The 20,544-nt window shown below is 40.4% G+C and overlaps 2 protein-coding genes across 5 annotated transcripts in view; one reads left to right on the top strand and one right to left on the bottom strand.

Moving 5' to 3' along the window:
- Positions 1-20,544, bottom strand: part of LOC122826454 (protein phosphatase 1H-like) — a 149,543-nt gene that overhangs the window by 22,498 nt on the left and 106,501 nt on the right. The gene's annotated exons all lie outside the window — the stretch shown is intronic.
- Positions 3,166-19,503, top strand: il17rel (interleukin 17 receptor E-like). Its single transcript, XM_044108317.1, has 18 exons — positions 3,166-3,365; positions 5,375-5,402; positions 5,619-5,768; positions 8,465-8,571; positions 9,161-9,275; positions 9,800-9,844; positions 11,901-12,040; positions 12,486-12,557; positions 12,655-12,709; positions 12,800-12,963; positions 13,829-13,873; positions 14,817-14,871; positions 15,006-15,151; positions 15,795-15,854; positions 15,952-16,009; positions 18,423-18,539; positions 18,938-18,988; positions 19,072-19,503. Exons 1-18 carry the CDS (start codon positions 3,258-3,260, stop codon positions 19,176-19,178), a joined length of 1,623 nt encoding a protein of 540 aa, XP_043964252.1. The 5' UTR covers positions 3,166-3,257; the 3' UTR covers positions 19,179-19,503.

The following is a 20,544-nucleotide window of genomic DNA, read 5'->3' as shown; positions in this document are numbered from 1 at the left end:
TGGATGGATGGATGGATATACCATAAAGATTGAGAAAACTGAGAACTTTATTTCAATTTGGGGATGGAAGCAAAAGACGACCCAGTAAGAGCCGCCATATGAACTCCTTCATTAATAGTTAGCTTTAACTTTTATGCAACTGCTTTCAAAGATATTCTTTTTTAAGTCAGTACAATAAGCTACAATATATAATAATTATAAAAGATTCAGTGGTTAAGAAAAACTTTCCATTTATAAATACTGTGTTGTTGTTAAAAGATTTGTGCAAACAAAATGTTCTCACTACATATTCCATACGTCTGTACTTTTTGGAGCGGCACGCTTCCTGCAGTACGCTCTAATTCCTTTAGAGTGCGCTGTAACATCAAGGTGCGGAGGGAAATTCAATATTAACCTGTCAGGGACAGTTGAGGGGCTTTCACAGCGTGTTTCCAGGAAAAGCTCCAAACTCTTCTGTGAAACGCTACAATAAAGAGGTCTTCCCTCGACGCTCGAGTCCGTCTGCTATGTTGTCTCAACAATTTACCTCAAGTATTTGGCTCTCAGCCAAATGAATGTTTTTTGTTTTGTTTTGTTTTGTCCATTTAATGATTTTTGGAAAAAACTTCCAGGTGTGTCTTATGTTGTGGGCTTTCATCGTATTGTAACTTGTCCTGACGTCATTGTTTTCACCACTATTATTAGAGCCACATGTGACCGGACTGTGTCTTTGTCACTGTATTTTTTTTTCTTTCCACCCTCTGGGTAATGAACTGGTGCCAATACCTAGATAATCAGCTCTAGTGAAGCTTGTGATGGCCTTGGTATCCATTTATGATCTTTGGCTAGATTTTAAAACACAAACAACAGCCTCTGCTCCCACAGGTTTTCACCATGACCCATATTTATTTATAAACTGATAACATGACTGTTTAATAATCTTTTATTACCCTGAAAGTGTTGGGTGCAATGTGTCACACTTCCTTTCCAGCATCAGGTTTATGTGAGGGTCGAGACACCCGTGGTGGTTCCTTTCTCAAGTGCGGGAAAATACGGGTTGTGTGAGAGAATCGAGACATGATGTATTGCACACATCAAGGAAGGAGAATACAAGGAAGTTCTTTAAAGGCACAACTTTAAAAGATTTATAGCGAGGACATGAAGTGGCGCAACGCCCATTATGGTAATATTAAGATTTATTCAAGGGGAAATGTCGGATATTGTTGGCGATAATCAAAAATGACTTTGGTGTGATTTCTGTTTGAGATGATGACATATAAATGTTGTTGATTCTATGTTGCATTGTTTTTTTGTGTTTGATTTTATGTTAAGCACTTTGAAATGCCTTGCTGCTGAAATGTGCTATACAAATAAAGTTTGATTGATTGATTGATTGATCATAATAGGTGAAAACAGAGGACCAGACAGGTATGCAAAAGTGAATACCATGGCCACTTTCATGTACTTTCACATTTCAAGGAGGCATTTGATGAATCAATAACAAGTTATCATTAGAAATATGTGTATGATAAAGTTGTTTTTTTTAGGGAGATCAGATTTTGTTTCTGTTAAGTAAAATACATTGAAGGGCTCTTCACAAAATGCTGCATTTTAGGTGAAAATCTACCTAAAGTGACTTTGATTGAACAGAATAACCTGGCCTGTAGTTTTAAAGGGGTATTTAGAGGATAATTTACTTACCAACTCTTCAAAGGGAGCCTTTGAAGTATTTTGAGCATTTTTTCCCCACATCTCAGAAAGTAGAAGAGCGTCGAGCTGAAGAGGAAGCGGATTTTTTGACATTCACAGGGAGTTGCCAGAGGCAGCAGCTCTGACTAAAATAAGAAAAGGTTAACATGATCTGAGAAATGATCTTTTAACTGTAACCAAAACAACACATTCTGAGATGTTTTTTAACCTTAAGGCAGTATACAGGAAATATGTCATATTGTACGGCGACTGCTTTGCCCCGTGGCTTTGGGAAAGGTTTGCAACAATGAGCTCATTGTAGCTGAACGTTTTGTCTCTGACAAGAATTTTATTGCATTCTTTTCAATGAGGTAATAGCTATATATATATATATAGATATAAATATATATATAAAAACAAATGAAAGAGGGTTGAAGATTAAACCCTCACCTAGCTTACTAAAGTAGTAATATTTAGGTTTAAATCTAATTATTGGTAACTTTATTCATTGACTTCATACTGAAAAAGTTGTCAACACAGCCCAATAGTAACATGATTGTGTTTTTATTTAAGTTATCCTTAAACACAACTGGGTTACAATTTTTGACCCAATGTTTGTTTGAAGCTGCCCAACTTACCTTGTATTTGACGTCAGAAACCATCAATTTTTCTGGTCAAATGTGGCCAACACTGGGTCACGCCAACCATTCTGCAAACAAAAGGCCATTTCTCTCCTTTTAATCTGGGATCAAAAAAGTATTTTTGAATTCATAAACGAATGTGTCATTTGTTGTGCGTTAATGTTATCAACACAACAGGCTGACAGTAACCTTGCTGGACTTCATTTTACCATTTCACCAAAACCCAAGTTCCAACTTTTGACAGAATGTCTAATTAAAACTTACTGACATCTATCCCGACAACATAAGCCTTGTTTTTGGACTAAAATAAACCAAAAAAATAAATAACTCAGCTGTTATTTTAATGTAATTATTCCCTCCTTTGGTCAAAGTGTGAATGCTAACTAGAGCTAGCACTTGTACTTACCAACATCGTGGCAGGAAAAATGTTATCGTCTCTTGTAGCGAGGAAACACGGTTTGTTAAGAGTTAGCTAAAGTTCTTAGCAAAACCATCTGACATTAGGATCATTACAGAGCATCATTTTACTGTTTTCCCAAGGCTGGGTGCGATTTCTGATCCAGTATGTGGTTCAAACTAGCTAATCCCGTTTCTAGAAACATTAACTCAAAGTTTGGGCAAAAGCAACAACATATTTGTGTATGTTAATGTGAGGTACAACTTTTTAGGTGAAAATCTATGTTAAAATGGACAACTTACTCCAGATAGCCAATAGTAAAATCCCTAAGTTACAACACGTTTACAACTTAATGTTTAAAGGTTAGAGGATGTAGTGCAGTGGAGCCCCGCCTCCTCTCTGGCTGTCACTTCTTCATGTGCTCACCCACGCTCCAAGCACAGATATCATCCCCATCCTGCTGCCTAGCAGACCTCGCACACCTCGCCCAGTCGTGGATCCCGGCTTGCCAGCACGTTTAAAAAGGAGCGGCAGTTCAAAACTAAAAAGAAATGATTCACTGGTTTGCCTTGCTGATTTCCTGCTGCTGCTTGAATGGAGCTGCAGCAGAAAGCCCTCGACTGGAGAGAATCAAGAGATGTCAGACCAAATGTTCTCAGGTAAAGCCTTACTCTTAATTACTCTCATGCTGCCACCTGTTAACTAGCTACAATTAAGCCTCCATCTGCTGTTCAGTTTGCTTAGAAAAGAGATTTCCAGTAAAACTTATCCTTGTGCAGTTTCTCTTCCCTCTGTGGTCGTACAGATACTGCTTGCTTTGGTTTTCGGGGATGTTTGCTTTACTTTCAGTAAATCTTTCTGTGGAGTTTGTAAGCCAAGCATTGAGGTAAGCACTATGAAGTAGGGATAACCTTTCAGTGCTCTCAGTGACAGTAAGGAAAGGGATAATAATGAAAGAGCGTAGTTGGAAGGTGACTTCCCCAAAACTGAGTCACTTGGGATAACAAAGACATTCTCAGGAGGCAGCATACTGGAAGATATACCCAGGTGTTTGGGGAAATTGAGTTTGCCTATGAGTAGATAAAAAGAGAAAAGAAAAGAAACAGCTGACCCGTGTCCGTGTTTACTTCTTTTCATTCTCCCTTCACTGGTGTTGTTTCAGCTCGCTCTTAAAGCAACTTTTACGGGCTGTGCAGGTTTTATCTTGTGAAATGCATCTTTAAGGTTCCGCTTCTTACCTCACTGTTTATGTCTTCCTAAAATATGCAGCCAACAATTCCCACTAAATGTTCAAACATCGTAGGCTGACATCATCCTCACACCACCCAAACTGTGAGACTTACTTCACGCAGACCCCAGTTGGACGTTTGAATGAAGTTCAGACAGGTGCCGGTTGTTTAGAATCTCTGTGGTTTTCAGTGTAGAAAGGACCTGTCTTTGACCCTTCGTTGTTTTGTAATTTCGTAGTTGTCATATAAAAAGAATGAAGAGAACATGCTTTTTCTCCTGGCCGGTTTTGGGTTTCCTTATGACTGACTGTTTTGGGTACTGACAATGCATGTGTTCATACTTACCAGGAAGAGTTTTGGTACACGAGTGCTGGTCATTTTGCAACTCCATCTGGTTTTGTAGCAGTTCTTCTTCCGATAATACACTGATTCACTTTTTACTTGCCATTTTTTGTGGTAATTTAGAGCTTACTGCTTTTCCATGACAACTCCTTCCTACCAGAAGTTACACTCTGTGTGTACTCACTTTGACTTAAAGAATATAATCTGCACTCGGTTTACCATAGGAACATGCGGTTATGTGACTTGAATAAATAAAAATCCAATAACATCTTCTGTTGTAGGTCATAGTTTGTCACATTTTATGGGACTAGAAGTTAAACAAATCAACCTCCATAATTTATAAAACTGCTTAACCACCAAGAGGGAGAAACTGTTATCTAACGGTTTAGGTACATGCGGAAAAAAAAGAAAATGAAAAATGTTTCAGGACCAAGATAGGAGACAGACGGGACAAAAATGTTCCCATTTTTGTCCCGTCTGTCTCCTATCTTGGTCCTGAAACATTTCAATTAAGCCTCCATCTGCTACATGAACGTCCTAAATGAAGACAGAAATCGTCAATGGGGTGACTTCACCAAGAGTCAGAATTTATGGAGGCCAAAAAGTCTCATGTCTCTGTTAATTTAGCCGACAGGTCACACATGAGTCGAGATGACCAAATTTTATTCCAGTCAATAAACACAGTCTGTCAAAACATCTGTTGCCAAAAAAAACTAAACATTTCCAGTCCGATCACTTCCCTGGGATGACAAACTCAGGAGGTGTTTTTTATTTATTTGTTGTACGTCCTCATTACTACTCACTGATTTACCCCATTAGTAATCCAAAGAACAAAAGCAGAAGGAGGGACGTGGCCACAATTAGAAACATTTAAAATAAGCATCTTCCTGGTTAGATTTTTTTTTTACAAAAGCTGAGCACGTGCCCACGCCTTAAAGGAATGAGGATGCGGAAAAACCCTTCTTCAGGTCACCATTTCTGTTAGCTTTGTTACAGTTCACGTTTGGAAAAAGCAGCGCTACTGCTCACAATAATAATTGCAAAGGAATTCACCTGACCGCCTCCCTTTCTTTTCTTTTTTGTTTTGTCCTCCGCAGGGACTCAGCTGCAAGACCCGTCCAGATTGTAAGTATGAAGGACGCGTGCACAAGCATTGCAAAGGTTTCTGTGCAACACCTCTAGAGATCTCCATTTGTTGAGCAACAAATGACTGTTGTTCTTCTGTACTCATTTACCCAGAGTACTAAATGATCCGATTGTAACATCACAATAGTTTCACTTGTACGCCAAGTATTTCCTCCGAAGCATCCGACTCAGCGTCCTCGTCTCTGGCTTCAACAGATTGGTTCGCGCCTGCGTGTCACGACCCGGATGAGGGCCTCAACATCACCAGCGTGATCCACAACGTGAGCATCTCCACCGTCATGAAGTGCGAGGACAAGCAACAGTGCAGACTCCACCTGAAAATCCACACGGTTGTGCAACTTATGGGTAGGTAGCGCCGGCGACTCTACATTGATGTTAACCTTGCCTATGCAAATTTTGCCAAGTTTTGACGTAGCTTCCACGTAAGCGGCGCACAACGCCTTTTAGAGGTGTTTATGTCATTAGACCTTTTCAGGGCTCTGCAACGCTTCAACCACTACAACTTTGATGCAAATCACCTGGTTAGACAAACCGGGCTGTTTAATGTGTTTCGGGAACAATCGACACTTTTGAGTGGGAAGCAAAGGAGAAAAGAAGCAGCAGTGTCATTTCTTTCATCCACAAAAAAACCCTAAACATACAGCCAGTCCTTTAACCTCAGACCAGGATGCACACAGGGAAGCAGAAGTCTTGTGACAACCAAATTAAGGAATAGTTTCAGCAAAACTCTTGAAGAACACAGGTAACATGGGGGAAAGTCTGATAAGGACAAAGGGTGTGTATGCAGAAGCAACAGCTGGAGGAGCAATGAGGAGATAGAAAACAGCTGCGGTGAGCGACAGGCTGAGCAAAGGAACATAAGCAGAGCTGCAGAAAGGAAAAATAGACCTAAACGCAGGGGAAACGATGAAACTAACAAACGGTAACGCGAACAAACTATAGCTGTAACATCGTCGTTCAATCTTTGTAGGTCTGTATAGGTCCAGCAGAAGGTGAAAGATAAACAATTAAAAGAAAACAGTAAATGCTAATTTGATTTATGAAGCCATAAAAGTTAAATATGGTAAGAACTCTTCGCTTTATTTGAACTATCCCAAGGGTCTGTTCCTGCTGACATGTGGCCAAAATCAGGAGGTCATAAATGGCCTGTCGTAAAGTCGCCTTAGGTAACATTTGTCACGGATTTGACCTCCATGTCAAATCCGTGACAGACAAACTGCAGCTGGATCTCAGAGAAGCACCAGCAAACAAGCTAGTTTTAATTAAGCCCCTTGGGCTAAGTTTAAATTCCCAGTCAGGTCAGAGTGCCTGCCACACTCCAATGACATGTTGCTACATGTGATGCATGCAGCAAAAATCCACTTCAGTCGTTTGCATTGACTATAGAATTGGGCAAATTGAAATTCTGAAAATAAAAATTCTTAAAAAAAACACAACAATTTTCACAAAAAACTCACATTTTAGCGCTGCAATGAAGTGGCTTTTCCAGCCATATTGAAACAGATGGATTTCACAGGTCTGTAATGAAAAGACTACTGGCAAAAACCATGAAGAAGGAGAGAGGAAGTAGTCTTCTTCGTGGTTTGTAGTTTGTTTTTTTCCCCCCAGACAATATAAACCGTCTAACATGTTGAATCAACGCCAAGTAAAGTGGGGCTTGTCGCTCCAACGCCCAAATAAGACGCTAATGTTTAATTCATCAGCTAGCATAATTCAGCCATGCTAGCGCCAGGGCTGAATTAAGAATATATCTCACATAGCTGTTTAAATCCGTCGCTGCCGTGTTTCTTAATGACTTACTGCGAGAATAGGCTCACTCAAGTGTGGTTTTAATTGTATTTTTTATGTAATGGAAATACAGCAATTGCAAAGTTTTGTGTCTTTGACATTAGCAGAACACAGACTTGCGGCCGTTTGTGTTGAAAACGCAGCTCGTGAGTCGAGCTTGTAGAGTAATTGTGATCTTCTCGGAGAGTGGCTCTGTTCTCGAATTTCTTTCTTGCTTTTTGAGATATTTGTGCCTGCTTCCTGCTGACTGACAGGTTCTTTTAAGTGATTTCTGGCTGCAATCAGGCCCGGATGCGGCCAGTCAAACTGAAATGTGTGACTCTTGATATGAATCGCTGATATGAATCGCAGAAGGTGAGACTATTTTCCATCTAGCAAAATAAACAACCCTCTTCACTCATCAGTACTTTTTTTTTATTATATTTTGTGAAACATGTTTTTATCAATGTTATGAGTAGAAAGCCTTATGCATACAGTTGCAGTCATTGGAGCAAAAAATAAATAAATAAATTAATTAATTAGCTGTTGACATTTATACATCTAATCACATCCTGATGACAACCAACTCAACTGCCATGTCTTGTTTTTAATTTTTATTCACCCTAAACAAAGACCAAGGTGTGGTGGAATATCAATCACCAGCTGTGATGTTGAACTTTTAAAAATAATGCTGAGTTTCTGTGCACCAAGTTCAGCTGCCAAAACACACAGTGAGTGACCATATGCCCTTTGCACCCAGAATAGGCCTTTCTCTTCTTCTGTAACCTGAGGAGGAAGTTGTAGGCAAGCCTGGAAATTAGTCAGATTATAAGCATATTTAGATGCAGGGCAGTGGAGGAAGTCTCCCCTGCAAAACCCATCGCTCTACAATAAAAATGGCCTTTGCAGGACAAAACAGGCCAACCTGACATTTCATGTTTCTGGCAGCACGAATAGAGTAAACAATAAGGTCAGATTCTTCTTCCTTTTTTTCATTAAATAGGGCCCATGCAGACATATGCATTACATCCTTGTTTGTGTAAGAGAGACATCCTGTAAAGTTCTTCCCTGTTTGGACGGAAGTGGGGAAAATCCCTCAGGTTGGACTGAGTATGCAGTCCAGTCATCCAGTCATTATCAAAAAAACAAAAAAAAAACAAAAAACACTTGCCAAGTCTTAATAGCTTTCAACAGTTTGCTGACTAGAGAGAATTTTCTGTTTCATAACCGAGTTGTTTTTCACCGACTTGTTTCCTTCTTTGTTTTGGATCCAGACTCCGTCAGCGGCGTTTCCATTTGCACCAGCAGTGCTGGGATGATGACAAAATGCCAAATCGTGCAATTCACCAAAGCATCGAGGAGATCAATGTCTGGACTGCCGGTAATGTTTGCAGACATTTATGCTGCTCTACAGTGCATTTTTAATTACATACAGCATCCTCCATGCTCCAAGAAAAGCCTTGCGGAAAAGCCTTGCTTCGTTATAGCAGCATGATGTTACAGAAAAGCATTGAAAAAGCCAATGTTTAAGTACATTTTTCACATTAGCCTCACTTGAACTCCTTAGTTACTGCCCTACCATCACAAAAGTGAAACATTAATTGGAATTTTGTGTGCTTTATTCATATAAATCAGAAATTCTGGCTGCAAAAAAGTTGAGTCGGCTGGGTGTGAATCAAAAGCTCAGCATGTAAAAAAAGCATCTTGTCGCCATTGTTAAGTGCAGTGGTGGACAGTTTCTCTTCAGCAAAGTTTGATATGCAAGACAAATTTAAAGTTAAATGTGTTTTGTGAAGGCTTCGTATCTCGTTGCTCATTTAATGCCAGAAGACTGACTCAAATTTCCATTTTGCTTCGCATTCACATGAAACGCCGTTAGCTGTATTCAAAGGATGGTTAAGTCACTGAAGTGTGACACGCATGTCATAACCGGGGTTTATTTATTTATTTTCCCTGTCTTTTTCCCGTAGGTGACAGTTGAGAATGATTACACTGAAGTGTCTCCGAGCCAGCACCTACAAGTAACAGTGAAAACAGTCCCAAGTTACTGCGGCATAACGTGGGTTAGCAAGTACCGAACCCCTGGTAAGAAAAGAAAACCCAAAAACTCACCTCTTCCTCTTGGTTAACCAAACTGTAGCAACACAGAAATACTTGCAGACATCCAACTGGAACTGCAGATTACATTTCATTAAAACACAGGCAAATGAGGTTGCCGGTATTTCCTTTATGTCACAAATAGAAACAGGAACTGGCACACGAAAAGTTAGTAAATTGGTAACCATGACGGAACGTTACTAATTTGTCAAAATTAACAGCAGTGAATATAAGTTAGCCAAAAACATCACAACCAACTGAGAAATGCCCGCTTTGGTGCCTTTCTTTTTTTGCAACCTTTCTGTAATCTTATTTTGGAATGGGTGTTAACCGAGTATGCTGAATACTCCACATTGTTTGGTATTGAGTCATTTGCGATATGGTGTTCTTCAGAAGGGTTTGAGATTGTCCTGATAGAGTAAACCACAAAACACTAACATGGAAGAGTTATTTTACATGTTGCACCATCTCTTCCACTCTCATTTGAAAGCTTTGTTTTTCGTTTTCCACAGAATGCTCGCATGAAGATTTGAGAAAAAATGTTCCTGAATGCATCAGTGAGTACATATCCTGGTTTTCTCTCAGTCTACAGAACATTTTATGTATCGTACACTTCATTCAGTTGTTGATGCAACAGGTCATGAAAGGAAACCTCCACGTCTTTCTCTCCCCCAGCAGTCCTCTTAAATTTATTCTGCGAGACAATAAGGCATTTCCAAACCATAAGGGACATGAACAGTTCATCTAGAGAGTTCTTGGTCTGTTTTGATCTCTCCACCAAGTTCAAAAGCACTTCACCCATTCTCTAAGGCTGAATCCAACAGACCATCCTACCCAGAACAGGATGGGTATCAAAGGTTGTCTTCTTTTGCTCAAGATCCATATCTTTTTGGGAAAGCTGAGGGTTGAAATAGAAACAGGCTGGTGAATCAAGAGCTTCTTATCTCGTTTTGCCATGACAGACAGGAGCAGCGCCCAGATTACTGCAGTCAATGACTTCAAGATACTTGAAGAAATACTCCTGACCCAGGAGGAGTGACTCATCTTTTTATGCATCCTATGTGGATCACATTGTTGGTATTCCTTTTCCACAGCATCTCAAAAGAGAAAACCTTTACAAATTTTGTCCACACGACACTGACTGTATAGTGCAAAGGCAAAAAGTTGTAGGGTGTTAAGATGCAATTCTAAGAAAAAGAATTGCTTGATTGCTCCCATACAGCGGAGTCTTGAAGCCAAGTGTTTCTTTCAACAAGTACGGGCCATCTTTCACTGTCAGGGTCAATAGGTGGTGACAGAGTTGAAAGACTGAAATGTAGACTTCAAAGGCAGGGCGGCTACAGGCTGAGCAGGCTTCTCTTAACAAAACAAGTAGGAAGGTTCTGCAGAAAGCAAGGACTTTGAAAATCCCAAACAGCTAGCAGAGTATGCAAGTTGGGCCTCCAGATGTTTCCAGATTTCGCCATGTTGAGGAACAAAATCATCACTTTGTGTGATGACAAAGTGGCAAAGGAAATGGGATCTCAGGCGGAATATGGGGAAGTATGACTAACTGTGGAGCTGAGTAACAACCAGAGACAAAGCCATGTGCTGAGTAAAACGTCTTAAAAAAAAACAAACCCAGAAAGCACGAGACACAAAGAAATTACATCAAAGAAAGAGCAAGAAAATACCTTGTTGCATTTATTTTCTATGACCGAAGTGGATATTTGCTACATTTAAAGGTGCAGCCTTAACAAGCCCATAAACATCTATGAAATACCATCTCTGTAACTGAGTGTTCTTAACATACTTAAAATGCAAAGACAGTGATTGAGTCTATATGTCAGGAAGGAATTACAGCAAGAAGTGACTTATCTCTGATCGTACAACCAGTACGTCATTTCTTCATTGCTATCCGTTGTGCAATATTTTCATAATTACACATGACATGGAGCAAGGGTTTGACTAAAGTCATGATCACTGCAACCAGTTTTATATTTGCTTGGAAGTACAAGACTGCACTGCAGATTTTACAGACCATCTTCACTGACACTGTGGAATAGAGGGTTGGAGATCAGTGGCCTGGTTTGTTCCAGGAAAGTGGTTCTCTAGTGATATTTTGACCAATGTGGGTTTTTGACAGTCAATCGCGCTCTTGTCCCAGAAAAGCACAATCTTGGGTGAACTTGATAAATTGTAAAAAAACAAACAAACAGGTTTTCTACTTCTTTGTTGCATGTCTCGTCAATGTCTTTGAATGAAAAATTACTATTTGGTGTTTCAGTAAAGGGTCATTTTACTGTTTGCTGAGGAATTATTTCTTGCTCAAAATCCTAAAGTGCTGAGCCCCGTCACCTGAACTGGGGTATTCAGGACTGCACATTCTTTAAAACACAGTTTGAGATGTCTCCTATTTATGAAAACAGAAATAAAAACCATGCAGAACGCTTTCTTCGGCATTTGCAAAACACTTTATTATTGCTAGAGTGGAGAAGGTGGCTGATGGAAGCCACCAGTCGAGCAATATAACCTCGTCCTCATGCCAGGAAGATTACAGGAATTCAACCCCACACTTTTTATTCTCATTGCCAGCTTCGGGTTCTGATTGTCGTTTTGTTTTGTCTCTTTCAGCTGGCAAGCTGTCTTACACTGCAAGCCCAGAAAAGAAGGAGCTGGCAGTCAGTGTGTCGGACATGCTTCAAGGTTACGACTACCATCTCCGACTCTGCCTCAAGGATTTCATCTGCTCTGGCACGGGAGCTTACACTCTGGTTAGAAACTTTGACTTATGTTGTCAAAACTAAGGGCAGCAAACCTTAAAAATCACTGCACGATGCTCAAACCGAAGAGTTAATAACTTTGACAGAATCATAATACACTGTCAGATAGCTCACCTAAACACAAAATGTGTAGGAGGATAATCGGTTGTATCCCGCAAATCTGCTTTTGTTGTGAAGTCATTCCTACCTACTTCACCACACCTACATTTTAAATATTTAAGTTCTACTTTAGACTATCCTGTGTTACTTGAATCTCTTCTTGTGACTCATCGCTCGTACAATTTCCTTGCCTCTACTCTGACTCACTTTAATCAATGAACAAAGGTTAATGCCGCAGTCACTGCACTGTTACAGCCCTCATAAGTGCTTGGTAGAGACTACTTTATTGGATTTAAAGGGAAGAAAAAAAACAAAGATGTATTTTCTTCCTTTTCAGATAAAAAAGGAGCAACCCCTCAAGACAGCTGTCCTTCAATATTCCAGACCTTTGCCTTGCCTTTGTATTGAGGTAACTTCCTTACCAGCAATCTGGCCTTTGGATCGATGAGTAATCGCTTTGATAAAAGGATGGCAACTTTTATTACTCGTTATGTAATTCCTTGTAGGGCTGGTCAGCTTTTATGGACGCCCCGAGAGTCCAGGTCTGCCCATTCAAAGACCGTGAGTCGAAAAACAATGGTGTTACTCATCCGTTATTATTTCATCGTGCCGCTGAGACCTTATTATATGCTTGACCCGCTTTTCCTGCAGGTCTAGATGAATTGTGGTTTGGAATCACCTTTGATCCGCTGGAGGAGGCCTTGATATGGAAACCAGCTTGTCCCGTCGCAGCTGTGGCTGGTTTATGTGAGAAACGAGAGGATGGCGCCTGCGTGGATCTGCCCGATTCATCACAGAATGTCAGCAGAGATAAGGTAGAAGATACACGTCGTTGTGCTCATATTGGTGCACCACTAAAGTTCAAGACAAGCATTGAATTAAACATGACAGACATATTCTGAGATGGTTAAAACTTCCAGAATGACGGTTTTCCTATCAATGGCAAGTTTGTGACGGCTTCTCTTCAAACGGACAACAGTACGGGGTCAGGAATGTGAACGTAACCTGGTTTTGTTAGACCAGTGTTTCCCAATTTCAGTCCTCGGGGCTCCCTGCTCTGCATGTTTTAGATGTGCCTCTATACCAGAACAGCTGATTCAAATGATTGCATGACATCTTCTGCAGCCACCAAGTCCTGCAGGAGCCTGTTAATCACCCAAAGATTCAATCCAGGTGTGTGGCAGAAGGGAAACACCTAAAACATGCAGGCCAGGGGGCCCCGAGGACTGGAATTGGGAAACACTGTCTTAGAGGAATACTGGTTCGCTAATGTTAAAATGAGGCATGATGTCAACATGCACACTACACTGTAAACAGGTTCCCTCTTGCCAAGCCTTCTGGATTTCTCAAACCGAGCGGCTTTCAACAAGAACTGTTTACGTGTGGAAGTAAACTGTGTCACTTTGCACTTTACGAGGTATCCATAAAGTAATGAGTTTATCCCGACATTCACTTTCAAAATACAAACACCGTAACGTAACGGTGTAGTCACAGGAAAGCCGGAGAACAAATCTTCTTTGGCTTAAAGCCCCAGGCGTGTCATTTGAGTTTCACATTCTGTATCTGCGATAAAAATAGCCAATGAAGCAGCAAGTCCTGTTGGAAGTTTGAGTAAAATAACCTATTTATCTAAGATGAAACTTGAGGTAAATGACCTTTGCATTCACCAATGTTTTTCAGATCACATTTGCTAAAGTGGATCCCCACCCTCAACTGTGCATGAAGGTAAGGATTTCTATCTCTTCAGGCGTTTATACACGACATAAATAAATGACATCATTGTTGTAATACCTCTTAAGTCAATACATACATGGACAACTTTATGGTTGTTTAGTTAGCAAGTCCTTCTCTTTGTTTGGCCCAGACAAATATGGAATGAAATGTTAAAACTTATCAGGCTAACAAAGGTTAGCCTAAACAAACATGTTTAAAGTCGGGCCTGGTTTGAGTCATTTGGGCTTACCAAATGTAAGCTAGTCTTTGAAATTCAGGCTTAGTTACTAACCAAGCTAGCTAACCAAATTTATCTCGACTTCATCAACTAACCAACACCTCCAGCCCGCCCCCAAATTTCTCCAGTCTGTGGCTAAATGCCCTTTTATCTCTAGCTAAACTGGTGGATGGAGTTGGGAACGTTGAAACTAGAAACTGTACAGAATTGGAACAATTAAGTTATTATGGTTCCTTCCCGAAAACAGTCAAATTGCTTCCATCAGGGCTTGAAGCCTGTTGCGTATATCAGGAATTTATTAGTGAGAGGAAGCATGCGATACTCATTAGCAATGACACAGAGCTGAAGTACAAGGTGAAGCCTTCAACTGACAACACCCTGTTTTACAACTTTGTTAGTATTCTCACTAAAACCACATGAGATTAGCCTGAGTTACACTGGAGCCAAAGCTATCTGAGAAGTCGTTGTCAATAAACCACATAAGCAACTGACTCCAAATGTTTTATGTAGTTGCAAATGTCTGAAATATTTTAAGAATATCCTGTTAAATGACACACACGTGCAGGAAACTATTAAAATTTTTCAGAATTCTGTCTGCAATTAGCTGCAACTGGAAACGAAGCAGAAATAATGTTGTTTCCCTTCAAATGTTTTCCATGTGCAGCAGAAATATTTGAGGACTTTTCCTGCATGTTTTTAACATTTCAACTCTATCAGTTTACGGTAGGCTCTCAGTCCTGGATCCGATGCCCCTTTGCTGACGGCATCAAAGGTGAGTTTTTGTTTGACGTCATGATGCTGATGAAAATAGAAATGCTTCCGAATGAACTTCTGCATTAGGCCACATATTTCAGGAACTCACTGCGACCTCTTTAATTTGATTTGATTTTTTTCATTTTTCTCCAGTCTGGGACGTGATCGTGTCGAGCCAACATGGCTATGAAGAATTGCAGATTCTGTCGCGAGTCACGGCCAAGTTCTCTGTGGGGCCGTGGGTGACGTCTGCAGGATCACCAGTGGACCAGGCGCCCTACTCGATACTAGTAGACGTTGTAAGTATCATCAAGTCATATGACTTTAATGAACTCCTGTCCTGTTCTTCTTTTTGTTTTGTTTTTTACAAAACATGCTTAGACTTGTCTTTCCTGCAAGTCAATTTTTTTTGAGTTGCCCCAAATGTCCTACATATGTTGCGAGGAAGCAATAGACTTTCTCTCAAGCGTCTCCGTTATCAACAGATCCATAAAAGTAATTACGCTTCCAAGATCGTGTTACGATGCGTTTCTGTCAACATGTCAGCCACGTAGAATATGCAGGAAGTTGTTGCATGAAGAGTAAAATTATATCCCTTTTCCATGCAGAACACCGGCATGGGTAACGTGTCATGACTTTTAGGCTTTTGACCTCACTTCCAGGAAGCAATGGAGAGGTGCAAAGGTCAATCATAACAATAAGGAAATGTGTAGTTTAGATGTTGATCGGGGAAGTCTTGTTTTGGTTCGGAACTGTATGAGGAGAGGAAATAGATTTGAGGATTCGCAGATCTGACGGTGCTCCAGCAGAGAGAAAAAAGCAACACAAACAACCTTAAAGTCTGCCTTAGAAAGGAAATAAAAAACCTCCCAGCAATTATGGGAACCTTTAAATTCGCTGCAGGATCCAATTGCAATATTTTTATTGTTGTCTTGTCTTTAGGAGAAACAGAAACCTGTTGACTTACAGCTACGGGGCAAACAATGCAATTTTTGTCAACAGGTACGTTCACGCTCTTAAAGATTCTTAAAAACAAACGGCTTTCTTCTGCGCTGTCAATCAGGCAACGGCGCTGAATGCTCCTTTTGTATTTGTGCAGGTGAAGAGGATTGATGTGAAGTATGCCGCCACAGTCGTTCACTGCACCAAGCGCTGCAGTAAGTGGGCCTTTTGTTATCGCCCGTCTCAGACCGTCAAAGAACCTGTCCACCTCTATTCATGGGTGGATTTTCTCCTTTTCTTTTAATATGAGGAAATGCTCCAGTTTGACATGCAAGTTGTTCCCAGAACTTATTTTTCAGGCGTTAATTTCCATCTGATCTACTGATCTTGATGTTTTTTGAGAGCAATTACAAAAGCATGAGCCCCCAAATCTTTTTTTTTCACTAAATAAAAGCAGGACGTACTTCACCCGCTTTTCCTGACGGAACATCATTTTTTTTTTTTTTTTTTTTTTGTTTTGTTTTATATATTTATTGTTTTCAACAAATTAACAAAACTGCAGGACAGTTATCAAAATACAAAGATATGCGGAACATCGATCAGACTGCGATTACTAATTGGCGTCGGTTGACGCTGGCATTGAGATCTTCTACATTGTCATCATTAGTGAATGAATCCAAACAAGATTGCAGTTACAGATAAATTCCAGAATACAGCTGCCCAACTATAATTTATGTAACCAGAAAAACAACAAAAACAGTGATACCCTGACCCAACCCACCCCAAGTTATCAAGGATAGAAGATAGAACAGCAAAAAGATAGATGGGGGAAACAGAAAGAAAGAAAAAAAAATAAATAAATAAAAAAAAATAAAAAGGGAAGGTTAATTTGTACAACCAAAACAAGTATGATAACTAAATAAAATATTCAGCTCCTCCGCATACTGCTGGAAATGAGTGCATAAGGGTGTATTAAGTCCCTTGTGTACCAACCGAGAGGCTTTCTGACAGGCAGGGAGGCAGCAGAGCCACATAGCAGACGTCAGTCCATCACTACACGTGTCCAGTGGCACCACTCAAAAGTTCAAGGAATGGCCCCCACGTCCCAACATATCTGCGTACATCATTATTGAGAGTGTAGCGTATTTTTTCAAGATGTAAACAAGAAGCCATGTTGTTCAGCCAGCATTTAAAGGAGGGAGGTGAGGCAGACTTCCACTCTGTAAGAATGACACGTTTAGCCACGACCATCCCAAAGGCCAGAGCCTCTCGAACAGGCAGGGGCAGAGCAGAGCAGGAGTCAGAAACACCAAACAGAGCAATGAGACAGTCCGGAGGTATCTGATGTTTGTACGCCGTTTGGTAAAGATTAAATATGTCAGACCAAAAGGTTGTTAAATAATGGCAGTGCCAGAATTGATGTCCAAGGGTAGCCTTAGGGTGTCCACATCGGTCACATGAACTTGGATGACTAGGGAATATTTTATTCAACCTTGCTTTAGAGTCTGACGGAACATCTTGTTTTGATATCCTTCTTCGCCTCGTGGTTGTAAAGAGCAGAATGTGCACAGTGTCTTCTTACAAGAATTGAAATATATGCAAGAGTTTATTGGCATTATGGCCAGTAGTGTAACTTCAAGAAGAAGTTCCTCAAAGCTTCTTTCCCACACAGCTCGTTCTCATTCGTTCAGTGTCAAAATTCAAAACACGGATTGTGACATCATGCACTAATTAGCTTGTTGATTACATCGCTACGTAAACATTTGCAACTTTTGTCATCTTAATCTTCTCTTCTTCTCTCTGCTTACAAAAAACTGGGGTTTAATTATTATTATGTTGTCTAAATCCGTTTTTGGTAATAAAATCATTTATCACCAAAAAAAAAAGTTATATTTGAAAATATAACTTGATAATTATGTGTTATTGGAAGATTAATGCTTGAATACAGACTATAAAGTCTTAAAAAAATGCAAACATAAAAAAAAAAATAATAAAATAAAATAAATAAACAATGTTTAGCCTGGTGGCCCGACAGGCTTATGATACACTGGGGAAACACTGATATTATATAATGTTTACTGGCTGTAAATTTGGGAAAACCAAAGACAGGAAGTAAGAAAGTAAGCAAGGAAATAAGGAAAATAGCTGGATGGACGAAGACGTAGACAGGTGGATGAATTAAGTATGAAAATGATGCACGTCATCAACTTCTTCTGGATTTTAAACTAATTTCACGAAATACAATTGGCACTCTTTAATAAAATCCTAATTCTGTTTTTGCTTCTCATTGGTGCAAAAAAAAAAAGGAAAAAAGAAGCAGCGTCCTGTTGTTTCAGCTAATCGCTACTGAGGGAGCAAAGTTAGAAAATACTAAGCTTAGCTGGATTTTCATTCGTCCAGATTCATGTCCTTTGTCATTACAACCAGGATGGAGACACATCCTCACACACACACACACAGACAGAAATTTGGACTTTAAAGGGGGGAACACTGCATATATTTTCCATGTGAAAACTGAAAAGTAAGCTGCATCATTCAAGTCATACACAGACATAAAAGCTAGTCTCGCTAATTTCAAAAAGAAAAAAAAAAAACCTGTGTCACATCAAGCTCAATTTCTCGTTCCAGTGACCAAATCGTCTTCCCCGGCTCCCCCTCATGACTTGACACAGATTATTCTACCAGCTGCCGCTTGCCTCTCTGGCATCATCATCGTCACTCTGGTGCTCTGGTTACTGCTTCGAGGTCAGTGCCTAGAACAAATGTTGCCGTTTGCGTTATCAGTTGTGCTGACACATCGCAGGAGGAACGCTGTATTGGTTTGGGCTCGGCTCCAAATTCGCAACCTTGCAAAGCCATTAATCCTTTTCTTTTTTTTTTTTCCTTCTGCTTGATCACAATGAATGTACAAAAACACAGCGTCAAAGAGTTCAAAGCTGTTGTTGTTTGTGTACGCCGGCGCTCTCCTTGCCAACCTTGTGAAATATTTGCATGCATATAATTGGCTTCCTTTTTAAAAAAGGGTGGGTTGACGGACGACTTAAAATGGCCTCTATTTAGGTCAGCGTTCATTATAGCATGCACAAGTTTGTTCATCCAGCTCACCTGCTTCCTTTCTCTGCCTCCCCCCCCGTCTGCTTTAGTTCATCGCAGTAGAAAAGCAAGAACAGGCATCAGCCTCTCCGAAACAACAGGTAACACTTTATTTGTTCAAAACCTTCAAAAGGTGAAGCTTCGCCTAAAGCGCATCTCTTCTCTCTCCCTCGCGTCGCCGCAGGCTCTGACGGGTTTGATGTGCAGACGCAGCTCCCGGTCAGTCGGGTCCTCAAAACCAGCGAGGCGAAGAGCGGAAACAACGAGAAGGCCAACTTGCTCCTGAACTGACCCCGGAACGGTGCTTGGCTCTGAAGCACCGGTTTCACTGTGCAGTATAACAGATGTTACAAAAACGCCAAAGTTCTCCATTGAATCCATTTGTGTTCCTTCTTCCAACATTTCATGTTTTTTTTCCACTGTAAATATGCCCAGCAGCTTTACTTGTTGTAGTTCATAGTTCATTGTTTTATACTCGTGCATATCTATTTTTGTGCTCTGCTGTTTGTTTTGGTGAAAATGAACTGAACGCTGATGTCTTAAGTTAAAACCGTCAAGAGGAAATGCAGTTGTTGGTTTTTTTTTTTGTCCTTATTTAAGAGTTTATTTTCAATAAAATGTTGAAATGCATAAAAACAAACAAATGTGATTTTTACAAGAGGTTTTGTGCAAGCTGTCGGGGGGGGGAAAAACCCCCCAAACAAACAAAAACAAAAACTGGAGAAACACCTGGTCATATTCAGCATGTTCATCTGACATTTGTGCAGGTGTGAAAACGGAATTGAATTCTGATGGGGACCCAAAAAAAAAAAAAAAGTTCGGCTGCGGTCGACTCCGGCACGATTCGAACTCACACGCTCATGCAAACGGACCGGAGACCGCTCCGAAAGCAGGAAACAATCTATACCTAATGGTTGTATTTACCCAGGCTGTTCTGGGTAAATACAACCAAAACAAACACGCCCACACTGGCAGAAGAACTTCCTCGTGGTCTTTTACAACCACTGCAGTCTGACGCCACTCCCTTTGTTGTTTACATTTTGTCACGAAGGAGGTTGCAGCCACAACTTCCTCAGACGCTCTCTGTGATCTTTTGCAGACGTCAGAGTGCGTTTCTGCATAAGAAACATGGCAACAAACCTGTGGCCAGTCACACAACACTTCAGACAAGCTTTGTCAAAATAGTTGTGCTCGGAATAAAAAGGTCATCAAACCACCAATTTGCTTTAGGCAGATAGACTTTGTACAGCCTTAAAAAAAACAACCTTTGTGAGGTGAACCTTCCAGTTTCCTGGTAAAAGATTTAATGTGTGTTTGCTGGGCTTCGCTCTTGCTACTGTTTGCCGCGCCTTCCTTTTTATTCTTTTTGCCTTTACCCAACTCCCGTGCAACTGAATTTATGGAAAAAGCAACATAAATCAGAAGAGTCAGAAAGCCATTAGGAACATTGTTAAGTGACATAAAGCAGATTTATGTCATGCTGCTAAGATCCACTCCCCCCAAAACAAAGAACTGAGTAATGTAGATTGGCAGGGGAGGAAACGTTTACACCCAACTCTGAAGTTGGGTGTAAAGACTGTGAAGACTGTCGCCATTCTTAAGTAATTCCTCAAGAACATGTTCTAAATTGCACACAACACAGTGTTTCAGATGATCC

Source organism: Gambusia affinis, linkage group LG23, assembly GCF_019740435.1.
Source record: "Gambusia affinis linkage group LG23, SWU_Gaff_1.0, whole genome shotgun sequence".
Lineage (NCBI taxonomy): Eukaryota > Metazoa > Chordata > Actinopteri > Cyprinodontiformes > Poeciliidae > Gambusia > Gambusia affinis.
Note: the sequence above shows the minus strand (reverse complement) of the source record. Positions and strands in the feature narration are given on the sequence as shown.